Here is a 24,403-nt window from a genome sequence, read left to right as displayed (position 1 = left end):
TATAAGCTTCTAGAAGCTTTATTCTAAATTAAAACAATTATTATTGTTCTATCCCCAGCATGGTGCCTGCAACAGGTTGTTCTTCAGTCCATCAATCATGTCCGACTCTTTGGGACCCCATTATGGGGCTTTCTTGGCAAAGTGAAGTGGTTTGCCATTTCCTTCTCCAGAGGATTAAGGCAAATAGAGGTTAAGCGACTTGCCCAGGATCACACAGCCAGTCAGTGTCTGAGCCCGGATTCTTGTCTCCAGGCCCAGTGCTCTGCCCACTGGATTCCATTGCCTTTTAGAGTCCGTGATCCTTATCAGTAATGTCCTGCAGCCTGCATCATGTGTTTTTCCATTGTCCCTCCAGACATCCTTCGTTTCCATTCTTTGACGCCTCTACTGTTCCATGACACTAAAACCAACATAATCTTTCATCTCCTCATACTGTCCTCCCTCCAGTATTTTCTCCACTCCAGCTTTAATATCACAGTGACTGTATCACATCTAACCTGCCTGCTTGGCCCCCTAGGCTTCTTTACACAACTGCTAGGGTCCTGGGCTCTTCTCACCACTGCCATCCTATTCCATCTTATTGGTATTATTGATATAATAATCATTCAAGTGTTAAGTGTCTATTAATCACTTACTGTATGCCACGTAGAGATACAAATAAAAGCAGAAAGACAATCCCTGCCCTCAAGGAGCTCACTTTCTGATAGGGGAAGACAGTGCATGAGGATACTAAAAGAGAGGAGAGAGGAGAAAAGATGAAGGTGCCCTGCTGCCGAGAATTGTAGAGAAAATCTTCAGAGTCAGGAATGTAGTCTACAGAGTAATAAAAAATGGCGGGCCTGGGCATTCATCCATTGAAATGGAGTTTTGGGGAAGAACCAATTAAACAGCAAGAGAGGCCACCGTGGGAGAAGATGTTTCCAATGTGAAGTCCCGAGGTGGAGTGAGTTTCCAGAGTGAAGAGGTTTCTGAAACATTCTAGAGAAAATCCAAAGAATCAGGAGTGCAGCCATCTGTGGCATTGCTGGATTCACTTACTAATGCATGTCCTGCCTCAGAATCTGGTCTGTCTTATTATTATATTGGAAATAGGCCAGAATTATTCTTGTCTACACGTATAGCTAAGGAGATTCTTACCTTCTCCCCATCTCCGATCTGAGACCTACATATCTTTCAAGACCCAGGTTCACTAAACCTTCTGTGACCATTCAAGTCTTTATTGGCCATAGTGTAAATTTCCGTAACATGCAATTTAGCACTTCATTTATTACTGCTTAATATGTGTTCATCTCATCTCCCTTATTCAATTGTAAATTCCTTGAGGGCAGGGATTATAGGATATCCCTTTTCCTTTCTCACCTAGATCAAAGCTGAGTGTCCACTAAGCAATTAAATGAATATTTGTCTGGTGGAGTCTCCAGAGATGATTAGATTCATTGGACTTATCCAACAGTAACTGCCATATAATATAAAACAATTTCTTCCCCCTCCCATTTCAGGGATAGATAAATAGAGCATTTATTATGTGCTAGGCTTTGAAGATACAGATATAAGCAAACAAGAAAATCCCTGCTACATTCTAAGTGTGGAAGCTAACACCTATGGGGAGCTGGCAGTTAGGTGGGCAAGGGGGAGAGCCTCAACTAGGCCTAGTTCTGGGCAAAATAAGCTGAAAATTCACCTTTCAAAGCCCTCTGTCCAAGAGGTACAGTCTAAGGTTCTGGGGTGGGAAGGAAACAGGGAATGGGTGTGAGCCCAATCATCTGCCATTCCCTTTTATCCAGCCCACCCAAATAATGAGGTTAGTCCTTAAGCTTGTGGTCCTACATATGGTATAAAGACCTATCTTACGGCATAGCCCCAAACTATATCCTTATGTTACAGATCTTGAAGAATGTGTTTGAGATGTTAAAAAAAAAACAGATTCTGAGCAGAAATTACTTACAGCCTCATGATTCACCAGATTAAAAACTAATATATAATGTAACATTTTAGCCATCTGCTCTTCTTCCTTATTTGTAATACCTACAAGTTACAGTAATTTTGCCCTTTGATCTCTGGCTTATTTTAAAGGAATCCAACAAAAGAATATTGCTTCTGATTAGTCATCAGATTTCAATCATCTTTCCAGAGGCTAAAAAATGGAGTAGCTTCTGAATTTCAGTGACTTTGATTGAAAGCAGGAATACAGAATTGTCTGATGTGTGATGCTAGTCAAAAAAGAATTTTTTTAGGCAAGTTCATTATAACTTGCAATATGCTATCTCATTGTTTGCTTCTGGGAGTCCTGAAGGGGTACCATTTAATATTCCTTCGACAAAAATGTCATTTTATGAAACTTGGTCATGCTATTTTACAAATTTCTGAATAGGACAGGAGTTTCTGTTCATGTTCGATAGCACTAAGTTGATCAGAATGGTCAACTGAGTAACACATTTTAAGGATATTAACAAATATCCAGACAAAGGTAAGCAAGGAAGACAAGAATCTAATTCAATTCAATAGGCATTAATATGAAGTTCCTATTATACATACAAAGGGCAGCTAGGTCATGCAGTGGAGAGAGTGCTGGGCCTAGAGTCAGAAGACTCATCTTCCTGAGTTCAAATCCTGCCTCAGACATGAACTAGCTGTGTGACCCTGGGCAAGTCACTTAACCCAGTTTGCCTCAGTTTCCTTATCTATAAAATGAGCTGGAGAAGGAGATGGCAAATCACTCCAGTATCTTTGCCAAGAAAACTCCAATCAGGTCTCAAAGAGGAAACACTACTGAAATGATTGAGCAAGAACAGCAACAAAAAATTATGTAGAAAGCACTGTTCTGGGTGTGAGAGAGAAATTCAACATCCCTCACCATGCAGGTGCTCACATTATAAAGAGAAAATACAACACTCAATGCAGAGAAGTAAATACCAAGTAATTTGAGGAGAGAGAGAGAGGGAGAGACAGAGGGAGACAGAGAAAGAGAAAGAGAGACAGAAAGAGACAGAGGGAGACAGAAAGAGAGAAAGAGAGGAGAGAGAGAAAGAGAGAGAGAGAGACAGAGAAAGAGAAAGAGAGAGAGAGAGACAGAGAGAGAGACAGACAGAGAATGTGGACTAGAAGGAGCAAGAAATGCTTCTCCTAAGAATCAATAACCTCAACTATGCTGTTAAGGAAGTTCAAGATTCTAAGAGGCAGAGGTGAAAGGGCCCTAATCAAATTCTGAATTCAGAGAAATATCCGTGAGCCAGATGGCTAAAATGTGAAGTGTATAAAAAGGAAGAAATATCAAGCAAGTTGAGAAAGATGAGCTGGAGGGCCCAAAATGCCAAGTGGAAGAGATTGTGTCATGTCCTAGGGGCAATAGAGAGCCAGTGAAGCTTCTTGGGGTAAGACCTGGGTCTTAGGAAGATTGATTTGGGAGCTGTGTGTAAGCTGGATTGAAGAAAAGGAGAGACTGGAAGCATATCTAACCATAGATAGAGATGGTGGGCAGATGGATGTCTGGGAATATTTGCTGGTGGGCTGGTGAGTTGACCCTCTCTGATACTTTTCCTTGAATCAGGGATTGTAAGTGTATCAGCATACTCAGCTTTTGTCACTAATATTTATTTTTATTTTATTGCTTTTTTGGAGGGAGGAAGGCAAGGCAATTGGGGTTAAGTGACTTGCCCAAGGTCACACAGCTGGCAAGTGTTAAGTGTCTGAGATCCACTAATATTTCTTCAAAAAAATTTAAAATGGATTCAATAAAAATTTGCATCAGTAAATGAGGGGTTATTTGGAGCCACCCCAACACGTAAGAAAGACTTAAATGGACATTAAGACTTACTGGACATGAGTTGGTGGTATGAAAAGGCAGGCACAAAAAATTGCTGCCATTTTAGGCCACGTTCCTTTATAACATCCAAGATGAGAGAGGGTATATAGGCTTTGCCCTGTGTGCCCGGATCAAGCACTGTATGAATGTTGGCTTCAGGTCTACACACCACATTTTCTTTTTTTGTTGTTTTGTTTTGTTTTTGGAGGGCAACTGGGGTTAAGTGACTTGCCCAAGGTCACATGGCTAGTTTTTTGTGTTAAGTGTCTAAGGCCAGATTTGAACTCAGGTCCTCCTGATTCCAGGGCCGGTGCTCTATTCACTGCGCCACCTAGCTGCCCTAATGTACCACATTTTCAGAAGGATATTGATAAGCTATACAGCATTTAAGTGGAGGTAACCAGGGATGATGAGGGGACCGGAATCCATGTAGGATCAGTAGAAGGAAGTGGAGAAGTTTCACCTGGTGAGAAATATTGAGGAAAGCACAATGGCTTCCTCTAGTAGCCAAAAGGATATGGGAGAAGGGGGTAGACTTGAATTTTTTTTTTAATCCCAGAAGTTGGAATGAAGACTAATGGGTGAAAGTTACAGAAGGTTTTAGCTTAGTGCAAAATATAACTTCTTAAGAGAATTGTCCAAAAGAAGAATGAATGAGTTCCTTATTGATAGATATTTTTGAAGAGTGGCTTGGATAACCATTTAGGGTGAGGTGCATATACGGGTATGGGGTCCGACTAGATTGCCTCTGAGATCCTTTGTAACTCTGAGGGTCTGTGATTCTATAGAATGGGCTGTGTCCCTGGAGATATTCTTGCTAAAGTAAGTAACTCTTAAAACTTATGTTCTTGCTTGATAAATAACTTGTAAAATGAATATGACTTTTTTCTTCTCCAAACTCTAAACCCTAAACTGGCACTTTGCCTCTGAATTCACTGAAAATCCTAGATTGTGGGCTGTCATAATAGGAACATCTAAGTGTTAGTAATGAACCTCCCCAGAAAACCTATTAAATTATTAAATTGCTCAGTTCCCCTCATGGCAGCAATAATGTCTCCTCCACTTCTAAGCAAATAGGGAAGAAATGCCTAGTAGATAACAAAACACTGCAGGTTGCAGTCAGATGTTTGCCAAGTTAATACCTTTTGACATGTTGGATTTCCTTCCAGGTTGGTTTTGTTTATTTATTTGGTTAGCTGCTTTTACTTTTTTTTTTTTAAGATTCTTTACTCTAGTAAAGAACTAAATATGCAGAATGAGGCTCACACTTTCGAACACAGCCAATAAGGGAATTTAATTGCTTAGTTATTTATGTTGGTTAAAAAGATTTTGTTTGTTTCTTCTTTTTTTTTCCTAGTGGGGGAGATTGGAGGGAGGAAAAAAAATGCTTGACAGTTTAAAACATACAACTTTATTTAAAAAAATTTATTGGATATGGTTTCTACTTTATCTTTTTTCGGTTTGTTTATTGATTTAACAAGCATTTGTAAACACCTACTTATGTGCCAGCTACTTCAGTGGGCACTGGGGATAGCAAGAAAACAAAGTCAACTCCTGCCTTCAAAAAGCTCACATTTTATTGAGGGGAAATGAAAATATAAATATAAAATTAAATACAAAATATACAAAAAGGGATACCAAGTAATTTCGAGAGAGAGGGGACCAGGAACAGGGAGGATCAAGATAGGCTTCCTGTAGGAGGTGCCCAATGAACAGAGCTTTGGAGGAAGCTGAGAATCTCAGGAGGGGAAGCTGAAGAGGGAAGTAATTCCAATAGCCCTTTGATTATCTTTAAATATTTAACAAGTCTCCTCGCAGTTGACCCTCTCTTGAATCTTTTTCTTTACCCCTTGCTATCTCTTCATGCTTTGTGTCTACTTCGAATATCTCTTACAGGAAGTGATGGAAATTTCCCTCACTTCCACACCCGGCTGAATCTTTTGAGGGGAACACTTTGGCTCAGCTTACTTTGTTACCGCATGTCATGTCATGTCCATTTGGAAATTCTGGGATTTCTTGGGCATATCTGATTTTTGGTGTATCTAAGCGCCTGTCTCAAATTTGGAAAATACTTCTAAGTGATTTTAGGAAGTTCATCTTTAGACAGATTTCCTAAATGATTAAGTTTTTAATTTCTTATGCAAACATTTTGCACTCCACATTTGATCAAATCCCATTTCCGATAACCACTTGGATGAGGCCCATACTGTTGCCTTCCCTGAACGAAGTAGAAAGAGACAAGTGATTTTCCCCTTAAGAATGATTCCAGTTTGAAAATGTCAATAGATGCAAAAAGCCGCCCCAGAGCTTTGCTCTCTCGAATAGAAGTGGAGTAGTAATGACATAGTCAATGGTAACTGTCACCGAATGAAGAGAAATCAGATTGTCAGGCCTGGATCTATAAAATTCTTGCCAAAGTAGGACCTCATTTACACATACATCTCTTCATACCCTTTGCTAAGAAAAGCATCTGTGACAGTTTAGATGTTTGTTCGTTTGCCAAAGATCTTTCACTCTGAATAAAGTAAATATCATGTCTGCTGTTTATCTTCAAAACCCGATAGAATATTTTTTAAAAGAAATATTGGGGGAGGAGGGAGGAAATTGGGGGGCTCTGGGGTGAGCAGTGGGCTTTTCGGCAGTGCTCCAGGGCCGGATGAGATTGGATAAGCCCACGTTTAATATAAAGCAGGTACAAAAGCCGAATGAGAACCACGCGGCTTAAGACTGCCCCTTCAAAATGAAGCAAGTGACCATGGATTGGGTTGTATGGTCTTCTAGATCCCACTCCCAGGTCCTGACAACTCCAAAAGATCCAGCTACTTCAGTCAGACTGGTGGTTTGGCTTCATACAGACACAGCTGCCTCAATCAAAAATTTTGAGCAATCTTTTTTTTTTTGGCCTCAGAAGCCAGCTGGTACAATGCCATGTGTCTGCAAGTGGGTGCAAAACAACTCCAACTTCAGAGATTGGAAGCAGGATGTAATTGCTCTGTACTCAAAGGTGACCCCGCTGAACAGGGAGTTTACATTAGAGAACCTAATAAAATGTCATGTCTGGGCTACAGAATATTAGTCAGCAATGAGACATCCCCAGGAAGGTCTCTTTCATTTAAGAGCCCGGCATGGCAGTTTCACAGAGAAAAAGGCCTTGAATGGCTGAAAAAGGAGGGAATTTACTTAGTTCCCCCTTTCTTTTCAAATTCGATTCAATGCAACAAGCTTATATTAAGTACCCATTACGCACCAGGATATCAAAACAGAAGGAAACAGGCCAGTCCTCAAAGAGCTTCAGGATAGAACATGGGCACAGCTGAGTGAAGATGGAACAATTTGGAAAAAATTAGGAGACAGGCTTCCCAAAGGGACCCCAGCACTACTCCCCCATTTTACAGATGAGGAAACTGAAGCACACATTCTTTCGGGGGAGGAAACCAAAACATGCACACCAGATTAAATTAAAAACTTGCACAAAATGATAGCAAGTAAATTCCATAAAGAAGGAAAGTGGTTTGCTCAGGGTTATATAGGAAGTAAACAGAAGAAGTGAGATAGGTCCTTTGGCTCCCGAGCCAATAGGTTTAAGAAGCCCTAAGAGGCCTCAGGACCAGAGCCCAGTTTCAGATATATTCAAAGACTTAGAATAGGCACATCTCCCCTAGCTAATGCAGCCAGATCCTATTTGAATTTGGCAGGGAAATTACAAAGTGCCTTGAACAGTGTAAGCATATGATAAATGTTGGTTGAATTGAGTGAAATCATTTTCTAAAAAAAAAAATTATTTATTTGTTTTTAGTTTTCAGCATTAACTTTTGTAAGATTTTAGTTTCTAAATTTCTCCCTATCCCCTTCCCAAGGGGAAGAAAAAATGTGGCCCTGATTCATGAGATTGCACATTATGGAAGTATTAGTGTATGACTTTGAATGTCTTCTCCTTTCTACAGATGACATGGAAGCCATTCCTGTTAAGCAGTTTGTTAAACATATCAGTGAACTCTATTCTAATAACCAGCATGGATTCTCAGAAGATTTTGAGGTAGGTTTCAGAACCAGAGTGGGGCTTCCAGGAAACGGACATATGTTTGGGGTTCTAGTGGTGGAGTTTTATTTTGTTTTGGGTTTGAGGAGTGGAGTTTTGTTTTGTTTTACTTCAGAAATCTTTTGAGAGAATTCTTCAGCTTCATGTTTATTATTCATTTTTTAAAATTCATCTTAAATAAATTCATTTTTAAATATTCATTTACGTTTAAGATACATATTTATTTTAATAGAATATTAATAGCTAGCTTTTACATAGTGTTTTAAGGTTTGCAACACATTTTACAGATATTATCTCTTAATCTTCAAAACTCTGAGAAGTAGGTGCCCATTTTGCAGATGAAGAAACTTAAGCAGATGAAGGGTAAGTGAGATACTCAGGGTCACACAACTGGTTTCTGAGGTCAGAAAGATTTCCTGAGAATATGTGGTTACATTATTGAACCATTGTGAACTTCTGCTTTCTCGTCTGTAAAACAGGGACAATATCTGCCTCCACCTCCCAGGGCTATTTGTGAGAATCAGATGAGACAGTGTATATAAAGGATTTTGCAAACCTGAAAACACTATACACATGTGAGCTAGTTTTATTCTTTTAAGAATTCAAAATAGAGGGGTGGCTAGGTATATTTAATGTTTAAGATTTTTCTATTACTTCACTGATTTCTTTGGTTTTTATATCACCTTAATTTCCAAATATCCCTCCCCTTCTACTGCTTAGTACTATTATTATAAGAATTTAAATAATTTCCTTTTCACAATATAAATCGTTTCTTCATTTAAAAAAAAAATTGTCTTATTTTTATTGATGTCTTTTGTTTTTACGTTGCCCTAATTCCCAAACAGATCTTTCTCCTCTCTCCTACCCATCAAGCCATCCCTTGTTACCACGAATGGTGATAGGAGATAGGAACCTGGACCTATGATTTATTGTCTTAGGGAATCCTAAGTGAGGAAATTTCATCCACCAATGCAGGGCGACATCTTCCCTACAGCTTGTGGTCTTAGAGAGCTGTCCAGAGTGCTGAGAGGTTAGTTTACTCACTCAGGGTCACACAGCAACTGAGTGTCAGTGTTTGAAAATGTCTTCTCCCTCTTGGACGGCTGAAAGTTCTTTGAAGGCTAAATGATCTACTTGGAGCCACCGGTCCAGTACTGGCCCCCAGCTTCCTGGCTCTTTAGCCCCGCCTCCACGGACTGAGGAGGAAGCAGTCCAAAGAATGAGCAGGCCTCTAGTTGAACAGAAAAGAAAAGGGAATAAAATGGAAGTGAACATTTCTGCCTCCATCCAAACCTCAATCTTGAGTAGCCATTCCCAGATTGGCTCTTGCCTTCTGGAGTAAAGAAGGTTCTGGCTCGTACCCCTTCTTCCGGGGCCGTCTCTGAGCACCAGTAAGAAGGAGCAAGTCTCTTCCAAGTGAAGGCACAGGCTTATGGCTATGATAGATACTGAGAGGTTGAAAACAAGGTGGAGGGAGCATCAAGTCCCCTGTCAGCTTTTGAGTCGATGCCAGGGCACCAGTGACAGGGTGTAAATGAGCTGTTAAACAGATTGTCCTCTTCCGAAAAGAAGAAGCACACTGACTGGAATTCAAGGTCCCCCTTCCTCCCCGCCTTGCCAATAGCTAGCTATGTGATATTGGCCAAGTCACTTGAGACAAATCCGCTGCTTGGTTTCCTCATCTGTAAAATGGGGACACTCATAGCTGCCTTGCCTACCCCCCAGGGTGTGTTTAATGAGTCAGTGGATGCAGCTGAGCTTTAGAAAGTCCTAAACACTCTGCAAATGTCTTATCTAGAGAGTAAGATGAAAAACAAGGGTCTTCAGCTTTATCCATAAGCATCCTTCAAGGAAAATCTGGTATACCCAGTGGTAACCACAAAGGCGACACTGTTTCCAGGGGTGATGGAAAGTGAATCACAACCATTTTTATATATTCGTAATCATAAAATCATAGCTTTAGGACTAGAGATTACTACCCAAACTCTTGTGGTTAGGCAGGATAAATAGATGGTAGGAGCACAGATTTTTGAACCAGAAGGGCCCTCAAAGGCCATCTGGCCCAACCCCCTCATTTCACAGATGAGGAATATTAGGCTGGGGAGGTTAGGGTAAGCCACTGGGACCAGGTCACATGGGGAAGAAGTGGCAGAAATAATTTGGAACCCAGTTTTTGCTGACTCCGTTCCCTGCATCAGCAGAATGAAACAAAAAGGTGGTAGAAAGTTAGACTTCTCTCTATCAGCCATCGAGGTTCACATACTTTCTAGGAGAAGTGGGAGGGTCTAAATTATTTATTGCCAGCTGCCAGACGCTAACCAAAGAGGGCACTGATTCAGGCACAAAGAAAATGGTGTAAGTCAAACATTTTGTATTCATGAGGACGGTAAATGTGTGTGGTGTTTAAAGTGATTTAGTTCAATTGACTGTGGGCTGGATGACTGAGCAGGAATATTGAGGCATTTAACAATGTTGATGGTATTCAGGACAAACATTTATCCTCCAGAGAGCGGGATTTGATCAGGACGATCAAATGCAACTCCGGCTTCTCAATTATTTATGAATTGAGACCCCAGTGCTATTCATCACAGCTGGTTTTGACACCATTTAATTATTCAAAATAATCAGCTACACCTCTGTATACTTGATCTGACTTAAAATGGGCTTTTCTGCATCAGAATTATTGCTGCTAATAAACCTGGGGCCTCTTCTTCCTAGTTTCTCTTTTTTTTTTCTTCCTTCCTTCCTTCCCTCCTTCCTTCCCTCCTTCCCTCCTTCCTTCCTTCCTCCTTTTTTCTTTCTTTCCTTTTCTTTCTTTTTTTCCCAGCAAAGCTCTATTGCCAAACATTTCCCTCCCACCTTAAATTCTCTGTTAGGGTCATGCTGCTAGTAGGACCAGAGGTAGAGAGGAAGGTTATTAAGGAGGATTCTGTTCTTGCCCTTTTATTCCCCATCTTGTCTTGATTGAAAAGGTTTAGCTTAATCAGAGCAGGTGAAAAAATACCCACTGTCCTCAAAAGAATGGTAAGGCAGGAATAACCAAAAGCTAATGAACTCTACAGTATAAAAGGCCTATATCTCCCCCTCTCTGGGTAGTCTAACTTATTGAAACTTCGCAGTTATCCATTTTTTAAAAGACTCTTAATAATGTTACAGAATGTAATTGCAATTAATCATGGGCATTGAGAGTGGACCCAAAATCTTAGTTTACAAAATGCATTGCAGTGATCACATTTGTTATTTGAATGTAAAGGCCTAATAAACCAGTGCCTAAAATGGATCTTAGATTTTCCTCTAGGGCAGAAGCTCTTAACTTGTGAGCCACAGATTGATTTAAGGGAGTCCATGGACTTGGATGGGAAAAATGACTTCTTTATTTTAAGTATACTCTAACTAAAATGTAACTTTTCCTTCAGTTATAATTTTTTAAGAATATAGCCTTTTGGGGCAGCTAGGTGGCACAGTGAGTAGAGCTCTGGCCCCAGAGTCAGAAGGACCTGAGTTCGGATCTGGCCTCAGACACTTAACACACACACAAAAAAAAAATAGCTATGTGACCTTGGGCAAGTTACTTAACCCCAATTGCCCTCCAAAAAGCAAACAAAAAAAATGAGAATATAGCATTTTAAAACATAGAGTTCTTAAAATATAGCATTCTAAGTAGGGATCAGTAGGCCTTACCTGACAATCAAAAATGGCAAGGACCCCTGTTCTAGACCAGTAAATCTGTTTTTACAGTTTTCTAGAGTCAGCCTTTCACTCAGCACCCCCAGATTATCAGACCACCAGAATAGTGGGATTGGAAATGAGGTATTTCAGTAGCAGGGATTCATAACCTTTTTATGGGTCTGGGACCTTTGGGTGGTCTGGGGAAGCCTTATGGACTCCTCAGTATTATGTTTTTAAGTGCATAAAATATAAAATAGGATTGTAAAGGAACCCAGTTATACTGAGATAAAATATAATTTTTCCCATCCAAATTTAGAGCCTCAGTTTCCTCATCTGTAAAATGGAATAAGTAGTGATTATATTCCCTACCTCAAGGGATTTTTTTTATAAGGAAAGGACTTTTAAAAACTTTGTTCTAAATATATACTGAATTTTTATAATGAAAGAATTCTTAAGTACTTTATATAAAAATATATGCTATATAAAGTTAAAAGCAAATGCACCAATGTGGATTCTGATTGTTTCATAAATGTGGGTGGGGGGAGCATTTTAAACCACTGACATCATAGCCGTTAGCAGATTCTGAATCGATAGGAATAACACCAGCCCCTCTTAGCAGACAGTAGTACTGTTGTTATGATATGGGAAAAGCATCAGACTATCTTTTCACCTTCAACATCTTTAAAATAAATTATTTTTTCCCTTCACTCTCTTTTGCAAAGAGTTGTTTGGAGGAAGGAAATCATCTGAATTTGTGCTTCCTAAACCACTGGTCATTTTGAAGAGTTCATTGTAGCATTAGAGAATGACATTCTCTCCTTCTTGGCCATAATCCTTGAAGCTTCCCCGGGTGCGTTTGTTAGCATTCTCCCTCCAAAGTAGAAGGCTTAACAGCAACATGGATGGGCGGCTTATCGATCACATTAGGAGGATCAGAGGCTTAAGAAATAAGCTAGGAGATGAGGCTGCAGGTCCAGCCTTCCTCCGACAAGGTCTTTAGGGAAGGCCTTCTGTTACAATTAACACTGATTGAGCTAAACCCTACCTAGCAAGGCCTCCACACTCAGGAGACTGGCACCTCATCCAGCTGAGCCACAACCACTGGTGATTTGCCAAGGGCCAATGGTCTCGATGACTTTGGGCAGAATTCAGAGACGTCCTTGACATTTTCTTGCATAGTCCCTTGACTGGTGATGTAATTAATGCCTCATGTAGATTGCCACACATTCACAGAAACAAAGGAATGCTAGGGGAACACAGATGATATTTCCAACATCGTTTTCTGGGCCCCAGCTAAACATCACCAGGGTTGGTTTTAGATCGCAGAAGACCCATATTTTAAATGGAGGCATAGGTAGATAAACCTCCAAGAGCTGGGCATGGAATCAGACCCAGGAGGGACCGAAGGCGGAGGCCTGAATCTTCCTCCTTTTAGTAACTGTTGTTGTTTTCAGTCACTTTCAGTCATGGGATTTTCTTCAGCAAAGATACTGGAATGGTTTGCATTTCTCATTTTACAGGTGAGGAAACTGAGGCAAACAGGGTTAATGACTTGCCCAGGGTCACACAGCTAGTGCCCTCCAAAAGGCAAAAAAAAAAAAAGTTCTGGGAGAATTGGAAAACAGTATGGCAGAAACTAGGCATAGACCAACATCTTGTACCCTATACCATGATAAAGTCAAAATGGGTACATGATTTAGATATAAAGACTAATACTGTAACCAAACTAGGAGAGCAAGGAATAGTTTACCTGTCAGATCTGTGGAGGAGGGAGGAATTTATGACCAAACAAGAGCTAGAGAGCATTATGAAATGCAAAACAGATGATTCTGATTAGATTAAATTGAAAAGTTTTTGCACAAACAAAACCAATGCAATCAAGATTAGAAGGGAAGCAGAAAGCTGGGAAACAATTTTTACAGCCAGTGTCTCTGATAAAAGTCTCATTTCTAAAATATATAGACAACTGAGTCAAATGTATTAAGAATATAAGTCATTCCCCAATTGATAAATGGTCAAAAGATATGAACAGGCAGTTTTCAGAGAAAGAAATTAAACTATCTATGGTCATACCAAAAAAATGCTGTAAACCACTATTGATTAGAGAAATGCAAATTAAAACAACTCTGAGATACCACATCATACCTATCAGATTGGCTAACATGACAAAACAGGAAAGTGGCAAATGTTGAAGAAGATGTGGGAAAATTAGAACACTAATGAATTGTTGGTGGAGTTGTGAACTGATCCAACCATTTTGGAGAACAATTTGGAACTATCCCCAAAGGGCTATAAAATTGTGCATACCCTTTGATCCAGTAATACCAGTACTAGATTTGTATCCCAAAGAGATCATAAAAATGGGAAAAGGACCCACATGTACAAAAGTATTTATAGCAGCTCTTTTTGTGGTAGAAAAGAAGAAAGTCACTAGGGAGTCATTGGCCTGCTCCATGGAGTGTCCTGCATTTTTCTTTCATCTAGTCAGTCAACAAGGATTCTTTACTATTTGCCAAGCACCACGCTAGGCACAGAGAATGTAAAGACAAAAGCAAAACAGTGCCTGTCCTCAAGTGGCTTACAGTCTACTGAGAGATAAAACATGTATACACACTTATACATATATGTACATATCAATGAATGTCTATATGTATCATTCATACACACACACACACACACAAAGTAGAAACAAGGTAACTTTGCCAGGGATGGCATCAGCAGCTGAGAGACCAAGAGAGAGCTTCTATTCAGAAGGCAGGGCTCGAAGTGGTTGAGAAGCCAGGGATTCCAAGAGACAGAAGTGAGAAAGTTCTTTCCAGGCATATTCAATTAATGGGTCCATCAACAAGCACTTATTAAACTTCAGCTGTGTGCCAGGCTCTCTGTAGGGGCAGGGAGGGGGAGTGTGTGTGAGGAAGGATGGTGTTTTTACTTAAAGAGATGTGTTTCTTTAGTACATCAGAAACTTTTAAAGGTGGGGCGGCTAGGTGGTGCAGCAAATGGAACACTGACCCTGGAGTCAGGAGGACCTGAGTTCAGATCCAGCCTCAGACACTTAACACTTACTGGCTGTGTGACCTTGGGCAAGTCACTTAACCCCAATTGCCCTCCAAAAAAAAGAGAGAGGAACATTTAAAGCAATGAAATCAAGTCTGTTGTGTGTGTTTAATTATTGGAGTTTCCCTTTTCTTGGGGTCGATCAGCTCTCATTCAACTCAGCCAGTGTTTACTAAGAGCCTGTTGCTGTTCTGACCATTGAGGATAGAAAGACAGGAATCAACCCGTGCCTGTCCTCCAGGAGCTTACATTCTTCTGGGAAGATACAACACAGAAGCATCAGTCAGTGTGAAAGAGTCTGAGGAAGGAGATGAGCACACGCCCATGCCCATACAAACACCATCTCTGGATGCAGCGTTTGCCCAATCCTCCAAAGCTCCCCTCTTGATCTGTCCTGGCTCTTCCGTTGCAGTTTTACTGTGACTCAAACCCATGCCCAGAACCAGTGACATAGCCCTGGGGACAGAGCGTAGGAATTGGAGTCAGCAAGATCTGAGTTTGAATCCTAGCTCTGTGCCCCTGAATGAGCTCCTTAACCTCAGTTTCTTCTCTTGTAAAATGGGGATAATAATAGCCCCTGCCTCACAGGGTTGTTGTGAGAATCAAACAATGTAAAACAGCTGATAAACCTTTGAGTACTATGTGAATGCTAGCTGTTTCTTATTAGAACCATTAGTAATAGGAGCATAGAGCTAAAAGGGACCCAAAGGGTCATCAAGTCCAACCCCCTCATTTTGCAGATAAGGAAACTGAGGCAAGAGAAGTAAATTTTTCCTGAGGTCACATAGCAGAGCCAAGGGAATGGTTTGCCAAGAACACAGGTTGGGTGATGGCAATAGCTCCTCCAAGGAGCCCTTTCTGTAGGCAGCCAACTTCAACCTTTAGCTACCATAACATAGCATGGGAAGAGGACCTTTGATTTCACTGGGTGAGGAATCTCCCTCGGACAATGCAAGTGGGCGATTTCCCAGTAACATCCAACCTTTGAGAGTTGTCTCACATGGTCAGCACATATCAGAGGCAGACTTGAACTCAGGTCCTCTTGACTCCAAAGCCACAATGTCAAACTACTTCTCTCCCATAACATTAATGTTTCCCACTGCCCAATCTGTTCCTCCTCTTCCCAGACAGTCTTTGACTCCAGTTTTCTCTCACAGATTGTTATATGGCCGATTCCTAACCTCTGAGACCATCGTTCTGTTCCAAGTGTAAACAGCTTCTAGTGTTTTCTTTTATAATTCTGAAATTCCCGTGTTCATTTGGCACCCCATCTGCAGTTGCCTGCGAGTTATAAAATTAAAGAGAACCATTCCACTAGGACATTAAAGTTTGCATAAGACCATATCGGAAGCTATTTCCAAGGTGCTGCACAGGTGAATTTATAACACACTTCCCATCTGTCAGTGTCACCTTAATGGGTTTTTTTAACACCTATTAAAATCACATTAAATTTGAAATGCCAGTTTTGGTAAAGAAAAGCCAGTGGTATACAAAATGATCTCATGAGCATCCAAAATGAGTTTCGCATTCCTGCAAGGAATTACCAATGGCATTATCCTAGAGGCAAAATGGGGCACCTTGGGCAAAAGAAACCCCCAGGCTTGAATGGAATGATATTTCACATTATTAATGAATGTTCTTTGTTTTCTGTCGTTCTCCTAATTGGAAAAGTAAAACAGAGGTGACAGCTCTAACCAAGGGTTTCTGATAACAAAAAACGGATTACCTGTATTGAGTGACTTACTTCAGATGAGGGCCCTTGGCTGCCCTAGCCCTGTTCCTTTTCTGTTGCATCACGTGTTTGTATACAGAACCAGCCTTAGTCTGATGTAGACAACAGAAAAGGCATCATGGTGATATTCCATCGGGATGAAATCATGAAAACTAACTAGGGAAATAACCTGGTTGCCTCAGCCCTGAGAGGACAAAGTCAACTGCAGAAGAATTCAGACATGTTTTCAGAGATTCCTCAATCATCAGTATCCTTAAAGGTCACCTTTGTTAAGCTAAATCAAAAAATTAACTAGGCTATTTCTTAGATTATATTACGATATTCTGTATCACTCTGCCCCCTCATAGTATCTCAGGCTTTAATTGGGGCAAAACAAGGCAACTTTTACACAGAGAAGGAAAACAGAGGAATAAGCATTTATTGAGTACCTACTGTGTGCTAAGCACTTTACAAATATGACCTCACAACAACCCTGGGAGGGGTTGGCAGATACTGTTATTATCCCCATTTCACAGTTAAGGAAACTGAGGCAAACTTTTAAAAGTTAAATGAATTGTCCAGTTCACACAGGATCTGAGGTCAAATTTGAACTCAAGTCTTCCTTGCTCCAGACCTAGCACTCTAATCATGCAGAATTTGGAGTAAGAAGACCTGAGTTTAAATCCTAGCTCTGTCATTTTGCTTCCTATATGATCGTGGGTAGGTCACCCAAACTCTCAGGGGCATTAGTTTTCTCATCTGTCAAATTATAAGATTGGGCTTGACTTTTCAGGGCCCTTCTAGCTTGAAAACCGTGATCCTCTATTCCCTCTTGATCTGTCCTGGCTCTTCCATTGCAGTTTTACTGTGACTCAAACCCATGCCCAGAACCAATGACATAGCCCCATGGATAGAGCATAGGCCTTGGAATCAGCAAGATCTGAGTTTGAATCCTGCCTAATGGTCAGCAACAAGCTGGTTAATTTTTCAGACACATCAGTGAGGGTTAGGTACAGTAGAAACTGTGTTGTGTTTGAATTCAGGTTCTGAGTTCAAATCCTGCTTCTAAAACTTACTACCTCCATGGCCACGGATAAGTCACTTAACTTTCCTGGGTCCTCATTCTCCTATAAAATGAAGGGGTTAGACCTAATGACCTCTAAGATCCCTTTCAACTTAATTCTGTCCTACTGTAGAGAGGTTTTACTCTGTGTTGATAGAAGTATCTACATGGATGGAGTCACAGGTCCATGAATTTATGAATAACACCCATACTTCAAACAATTCCAATTACTCAAACCACACATTGAGTTTTTCATTTTTCCTCTATATACATGCCTTACCCTAAGGCAGATACCATAAGGAGATACAATTCTAGTGACCAAAATTATGGGTGGAGGTAGCCTTCTTACCTGGCAGAAGATCAGCACCTGTCTTTTAGTCTATAAATGAGGTTAAGTATCATGGAAAACCTCAAGCTCATTAATCACATGTCATTTTGCTCATGTAGAGCTCTTGAAATATAATAAAACTGTTCATCACCACCGTAAGAGTGGTGAAAATGGCTTGATAAATGTAAAGCCCAAACGTGCTTCAGAACAATTAAAAATTAAATTACCCTGGTGTGTACAAGATTGCTTATGAGGGGTACCAAAAGATTGGTCAAAAGAGGTCCTAGTCTGAGTGGCTGTCAGTGATTAAAATAACCAAAGGATTCCATGAAATGCAGAGTAATGTTTCCTCACCCTCATGGGAATGGTGATAAGTGAAAATTTACATTGGTGACCTTTCCATAGCCATCTGTTAGTCTCCTTAAGATAAAAGGAAGAGGAATCTCATTAGAATCCGTCATATCTACAAATCTGAAAAAAGTAAAATTCAGGACAGTAACTTTATGATGCCATGCATGTAACATTATCACAATCACAGCTTCTATCTATCAGAGGAGATCTCACTGGTCCAACCAATTCCTGAGCAAGAATCCTTTCTCCAACACTGTTTCCTCCCTTCTTTCCTTCCCTTCCTCTTTCCCTATTTCTTTCTCTTCATTCCTTCCCTTCCTTTCATTCATTTCTTCTCTCCCTTTTTTCCTTTCTTTCTTCCTTCCCTCTCTTCATCCCTCCTATTTTCCTTTCTTCCTTCCCTCCCTCCATCTCTCCCTTTTTTCCTTTCTTCCTTCCTTCCATCCCTCCAACCTTCCCTTCCTTCCTTGCCTCCTTTCTTCCCTCCATCCATCCTTTCCCCTTGGATATAATTCATCCAGAGAAACTGATGTGGCCTTATTAATAATTGCTAGGTTCTCTTAGCCATTTTGTTCTCTCCTTTCCAGGTGGAAGGAGTTTACACACTGAAAGCCCCCCGCAGTGATGAAATCAGAAGTCTAAACCAAAAAGAGGAAGGGATGAGGGGATGTGTCAGCAGGAACCTTAGAAATCATGTACTCTGCTGCTTTTTCCCCTCCAAGTTTAGATTGGAGGAAATAAAACTGAAAGTACTATCTAAGCAATGAGATGCTGTTATGGAAGCTTCCTTAGGCTGGTACTTTTTGCCCTCTATCCCCAGTGCCTGGCTCTTAGCAGATATTTAACAAATACTTTATTGATTGATTCATAAAAATGGTCATGCTCATAGCCAAGAATCAATCTAAGCAGAATGTGGCCTCCCAGGGATATGGGGACAATATTTAAATACAGACATGTGAACCTAGAAAGACTGGAAGACCCTCTGTAATGAATGAGGCAGTGCCCTGAGGCAGATGGGAAATAGCTTTGTTAGCAATCTCAGGTGTGTGCTTTACAGTAGCCCTGGAAGGTTTCCCTTCCATATTCATTGAGCTACATCTGGTCTGTGTTACCCTTGGCAGGCGGAGTTCTGGGTGATTGTAGCCTGTGTAGAGTAGATGTCTCATAAAGTGACTCCCTGCACTCCTGCCCCACTGGGCTTCCTTACTGCCTTAGAGCATTAGTGACACCTTAGTGCTGTCATTGGCATCAGCATTGATCAGTGAACCTTCCAGGTTGTAGAGCATTTTACTTAACATGAACTCTTGATCCCCAGTAAGATGCTTAAAGGCAGGAATTATATGTTTTTGTCTTTGTAGCCCCATTATTGTCACCTAGAACAGGACCTAACACAATGGGTACTTAATAAATGCTTGTTGGATTGACATGATCCTTACAGCAACCCTGTGAAGTATTATCATCTCCATTGCACAGGTGAAGAAGTGAGAAGTTGGTGGTGGCGACAGGATTTACCCGTAGATGCAGACTAGTCTGTGAATGGGGCAGGATCTGAGCTTGGATCTCTCCCTGGCCTGTCTTCCTTCCCCTTGTGTTCTACTGATGGCCCCTCATATGCTAACTTTGTAAGTGGAGGTCACAGAAGGAAGAGAGGAAACAGGACTTCCTCCTGCCCTGGTTCATCCATTATAGGATTCTCATTAAATTGGACATTTTCTATTACCCAAAACAAAGCATTAAAAACAATTCCCATAAAGTGGATAGAATGTCAGTCCTGGAGTCAGGAAGATCCATCTTCCTGACTTCAAATCCAGCCTCAGACACTAGCTGTGTGACCCTAGGCAAGTCACTACACCCTATTTGCCTCCGTTTCCCCATTTGTAAAATGGGAAATGGCAAGCCACTCCAATATCTTTGCCAAGAAAATCCCAAATGGGGTCACAAAGAATCAGATATGACTAAAAATGACTGAACAGATGTATGTTGAGTATATGTGTGGGTGAAAGGACTTTGTCTTTCTTTGTATCTTCGGCATTTGTGGCTTAGCCCAGTGCCTACTACATAGTGTTTAACAAATAACTGATTTATTTGTATCTCCCCAGTGCCTAGCACAGTGTTTTCCACATAGTAAGCACTTAATAATTGCTCCTGCAAGTAATAGAGTAGACACATGGGAACTGGTGATATGAATATATGTGAGGATACATAAACATATGCATGTATATATGTGTGCGTGTTTATTTGTGTGTGTACATATACACTTATCCACAGAAGCCTTTCCAGGTAATGACTGGGAAAGCTCAAGATGCTGAAACTGCCTACCTACACCTTCCAGGAAAGGGAAAGGAGGGAAGGGGCCAAGAGTCTTCTGAACAGAGGTTTCTCCTTTTTTCCTTGCTTGTCTTCCTTTGAAGAGAACAAGGCCCTTCCCGGGAACAGAGAAAGGGGATCATCCCAAGAAATGCTTGATGAACATCAGGAACACCTCCTTCCTTATTCTCCCTGGGCTTTGCATTTTTGTGGAAAACCGCTGTGGTTGCCCTTTGTGCCAAGTTGGCGTGTGCCCGAAATCCATTACATCTGCCATGGGTAAAGCGTTCCTCCTGATGATTTTCTGTCTCTTTGCTCCTGCTTTTTGGAGCAGCTGTGCACAGCTAATGACTTCCCTTATTAGGCAGGTCTCATACTTTAAGGTTTTGAAACACACGGTGAAGAATAATTTGGCTTGTCAATAACCCAGGGAGAAAGAATTCCACATGGGCACAAGGCAGACATCTCCAAGAAGGGTCACTGAAGAGGGTGGCTCCCATGCCAAATGACGATCAAGAGGGAGGGTAATAAATAGCTGAGCTGTGTTAGGGATCCACATGCCCATGTAAGGATGAGTTCATTAGCTTTGACCCATGTCCCCTCTGCTTAGAGTTACAAGGATCTGTTCTTTCCTTAACCCTCATAGTGGTTTCTGTTCTTATGTCCTTAGAGCAGGGGTTCTTAACATGGAATCCATGAACTTTTTTTAAAAATATATTAAATATTTTAAAACCATTTTTTCAAGTGAATTGGCTTCCTTTATAATTCTCTTTATTTTATTTTATGCATTTAAAAACTTTATTTACAAAAGCACATCCATGACTAAAAAAATAAATTTTAAAAAACAGCTTAAGAACCTCTGTCCTGCTTTCCAATTACTATGTAATTATGTATATATCATATATCCTCCTGATCCAACCACCTTCCAAGAGAATGTAACCTCCCTGAGGTCAGGAATATTTGTTCATGTCTTTTATTTCCCCAGCACTTAACACAGTGCCAGACACTTAGTAACACTGAATGAATGGGCGCTGGATGAAAATAAATAGAATGGAGTGCTTCTGGTATGTTTGTGAATATACCACATTGCCACCGCCATTTTGTAAGTCAAGGATGACCCATTCATTGGTTACAGCCTTCCCCTCTCTGGTTCTCCACCATCTTCTCTGAATGTATGTTGTTGACCCCTATTTCTTTCAGTGTTGACTTTTTGCCTTTCTTAGTGCCTACCACAGAGTAAGCATGTAATAAATAATTGATTTATTTGTATAGTGCCCAGCACAACGTCTTCCACATAGCATTTCATTAATAAATACTTCTGAATGAAGTGTAATAGACACACAGGAAATGCCAAAGGATACAGACACTATCTGAGCACGATTAGAAGAGACTCTTTACATAAATAAAGGCAGATCTAAGTGGTTGAAGAAATAGTCATTGCTCATAGATAAGCAAGACCAGTGTAATAATAATGACAATACTATGTAAGTTAGCTTACTCAGTGTCAGACCAGTCATCAAACTACTACCTTATAGAACGAAAAACAATGACAAAATCCATCTGGAGAAGCAAAAGGGCAAGAATATCAAGGTATAAACGAAAAAATAAAAGTGGGAAAGGAGGGACTTAGCAATCTCAGATCTCAAGCTATATCAAACCTATACTCATAAAAAAAATCCAATTTAGTCCAAGAAATAAAGGAATTTTTCAGTGGAACAAATTCAAATTAGGAACACAGTATACCAAAGGAAATGAACACTGTAGCCTAGCGTTTGATAAAACCAAAGATCTCCAATATTGGAAATGTTATTGTTGTTCAGCTGTTTTAATTCTGGCCTACTCTTCATGACCCCATTTGAGGTTTCCTTGGCAAAAATACTGGAGCAGTTTGCCATTTCCTTCTCCAGTTCATTTTACAGATGAGGAACTGAGACAAATGGGGTGAAGTGATTTGCCCAGGGTCACACAGCTAGGAAGTATCTGGGGCCAGATTTGAACTCCTACCTAGATGCCCTACCAATGGGAATAAGAACTCACTGTGGAGACAAAATTTGTTTAGACAACTAGAAAGCAGTCTGGCAGAAAGTAGGTATTGACCAACACCTCACACTCTATACCAAGAAAACTCTTAAATAGATACTTGATTTAGACATAGAGGATAATATCATAAATACATTGGAGAAGCTGGGAAGAAATTACCTGTAATACCTGTGGATAGGGAAAGGGTCCGTAACCAAACAAGAGATCAAGAGTTTCACAGGAAGGAAAATGGTCAGTTTTAATTACATAAAATTAAATTTTCCATACAAACAAAATTAGTACAACTAAAACTAGAAGAAAAGCAGGTAAATAGGAAATAACTTTGCAGCTAGTTTCTCTGATAAGTATAATTTTTCTAAGATATAGATATAGATGTTGATCAGCCTCAAATTAGTAAGAATGGGAACCATTCCCCAATTGATATCAGAGAATATAAATGGGTAGTTTTCAAGGGAAGAAATCTAAACTCTCAATAGCCATATGAAAATAATACTTAGAATCACTAATAACTGGAGAATTACAAATTAAAACATCTCAGCCTCTACCTCACATCCATCAGATTAGTAAAGTAAATTAAAAAAAAAAACAAAAATGACCAATGCTGGAGGAGCTGTAGGCAAATAAATGCATTAATTCCTTGTTAGTAGAGTTGTAAACTGGTCCAGCCATTCCACAAAGCAATTTGCAACTATGTCCAAAATGCTATTAAGCTGTGCATACCTTTTGACCCAGTAACACCACTACTCTACTCCAAAGGGATCAAAGAAAAAATAGTCACATATACAAAAATATAGGAGTTGTTTTCATAGGGGTAAAAAATTGGAAACTGAGGGGGTGCCTACAAATTGGGGAGTAATGAACAAGTTGTGATATATACTTATGATGCAATACTGTTTTGCTATGAGAAGTGATGAAAGGGATGGTTTCAGGAAGATCTGAGAAGACTTGTATGAACAGAGACAAAGTGAAGTGAGCAGAACCAGGAGAACAATTTATACCGTAACAGCTACTTTTTAAAAACAATTGACTTTGAAAGTCTTAAGGACTCTGATCAACACAATGACCAGCTTCAATTCCAAAGGATGTATGATGAAACATGCTCCCCAGTTCTCGATAGAGAGGTGATGAATTCAAAGTGCAGATTGAGACAGTTTTTTGAACATGACTAATGAGAGGATTTGGTTTTTTTTTTAATTGTTGCCAACAGGGGTTTTGTTTTTCTTGCTTTCTTGGTGGAGGTGGATGGTGGGAGATGTGGAGAAAGAGAAAGCAGATCTTAGTTTAAAATAAATTAATAACTGGTAGTACACTATCACTTTAGCAATAGGGCCTTTCAGAAGTCATTGTGGATAGAGGAATGACCTTATCAAGTCCTGCCAATGACACTGGGTGTGTGACTGTGGTCAAGCAACAACTCTCTCATTGCATCAAGCAATTTTCAGAGGCTCTCAGTTACATTTGAGTTGCTGATCCGCACACAGGTGGAGGGAGTTCTCCCACACTGATGAGGTCATAGGTCTAGACCAGAGATAAAATCCAAATAACGTCATAGAAGGAAAAGAACTGTCCACATATCCAGAGGCTTTAATTGTGTTCCCAGCAATGCAAACCATGTTTTCTAATTGCCTGTTTCCCATTTGTTTTCTTCACTAGGAAGTACAACGTTGTACTGCTGATATGAACATCACGGCCGAACATTCCAATCACCCAGATAACAAGCACAAAAACAGATACATCAACATTTTAGCATGTGAGTAATAAGCTCTAAAATTTAATCAACCGGGAGTAAGTGATGAAGTGTTCTCGCTAGGTGCTGACTGAGAGCCAGCAGCAAAAAAAACAGGGTGCCAAAAATAAGAGAGAAAGAAACTATCCACAAGCTAATCTCTCATTAGGCCAGCCGAAACAACCAGTGAACGTGACTGAATGGGAACATTTTCTCCCCCATTAGCCCTTCATCAGGCCACTAGAGTTCAGGTAGCTTAATCAGGAAACAAGAAGACAATGTTCCAGCTGCAGAGAACCCAGCCTGCCAC

At 40.3% G+C, this 24,403-nt stretch overlaps 1 protein-coding gene across 3 annotated transcripts in view; it reads left to right on the top strand.

Moving 5' to 3' along the window:
* The window catches only part of PTPRG (protein tyrosine phosphatase receptor type G), a 783,084-nt gene that overhangs the window by 716,120 nt on the left and 42,561 nt on the right, over nt 1–24,403 (top strand). For all 3 annotated transcript variants that reach the window (XM_069084201.1, XM_069084200.1, XM_069084202.1), the window contains 2 exons: nt 7,747–7,838; nt 24,021–24,117. In XM_069084201.1, the coding sequence (XP_068940302.1) occupies nt 7,747–7,838; nt 24,021–24,117 (189 nt within the window). The remainder of the gene's footprint in view (nt 1–7,746; nt 7,839–24,020; nt 24,118–24,403) is intronic.

Source organism: Petaurus breviceps, unplaced genomic scaffold (genome assembly GCF_028583685.1).
Source record: "Petaurus breviceps papuanus isolate PSGF00001 unplaced genomic scaffold, PetGlider_PUasm1.0 174, whole genome shotgun sequence".
NCBI classification, from domain to species: domain Eukaryota; kingdom Metazoa; phylum Chordata; class Mammalia; order Diprotodontia; family Petauridae; genus Petaurus; species Petaurus breviceps.
Note: the sequence above shows the minus strand (reverse complement) of the source record. Positions and strands in the feature narration are given on the sequence as shown.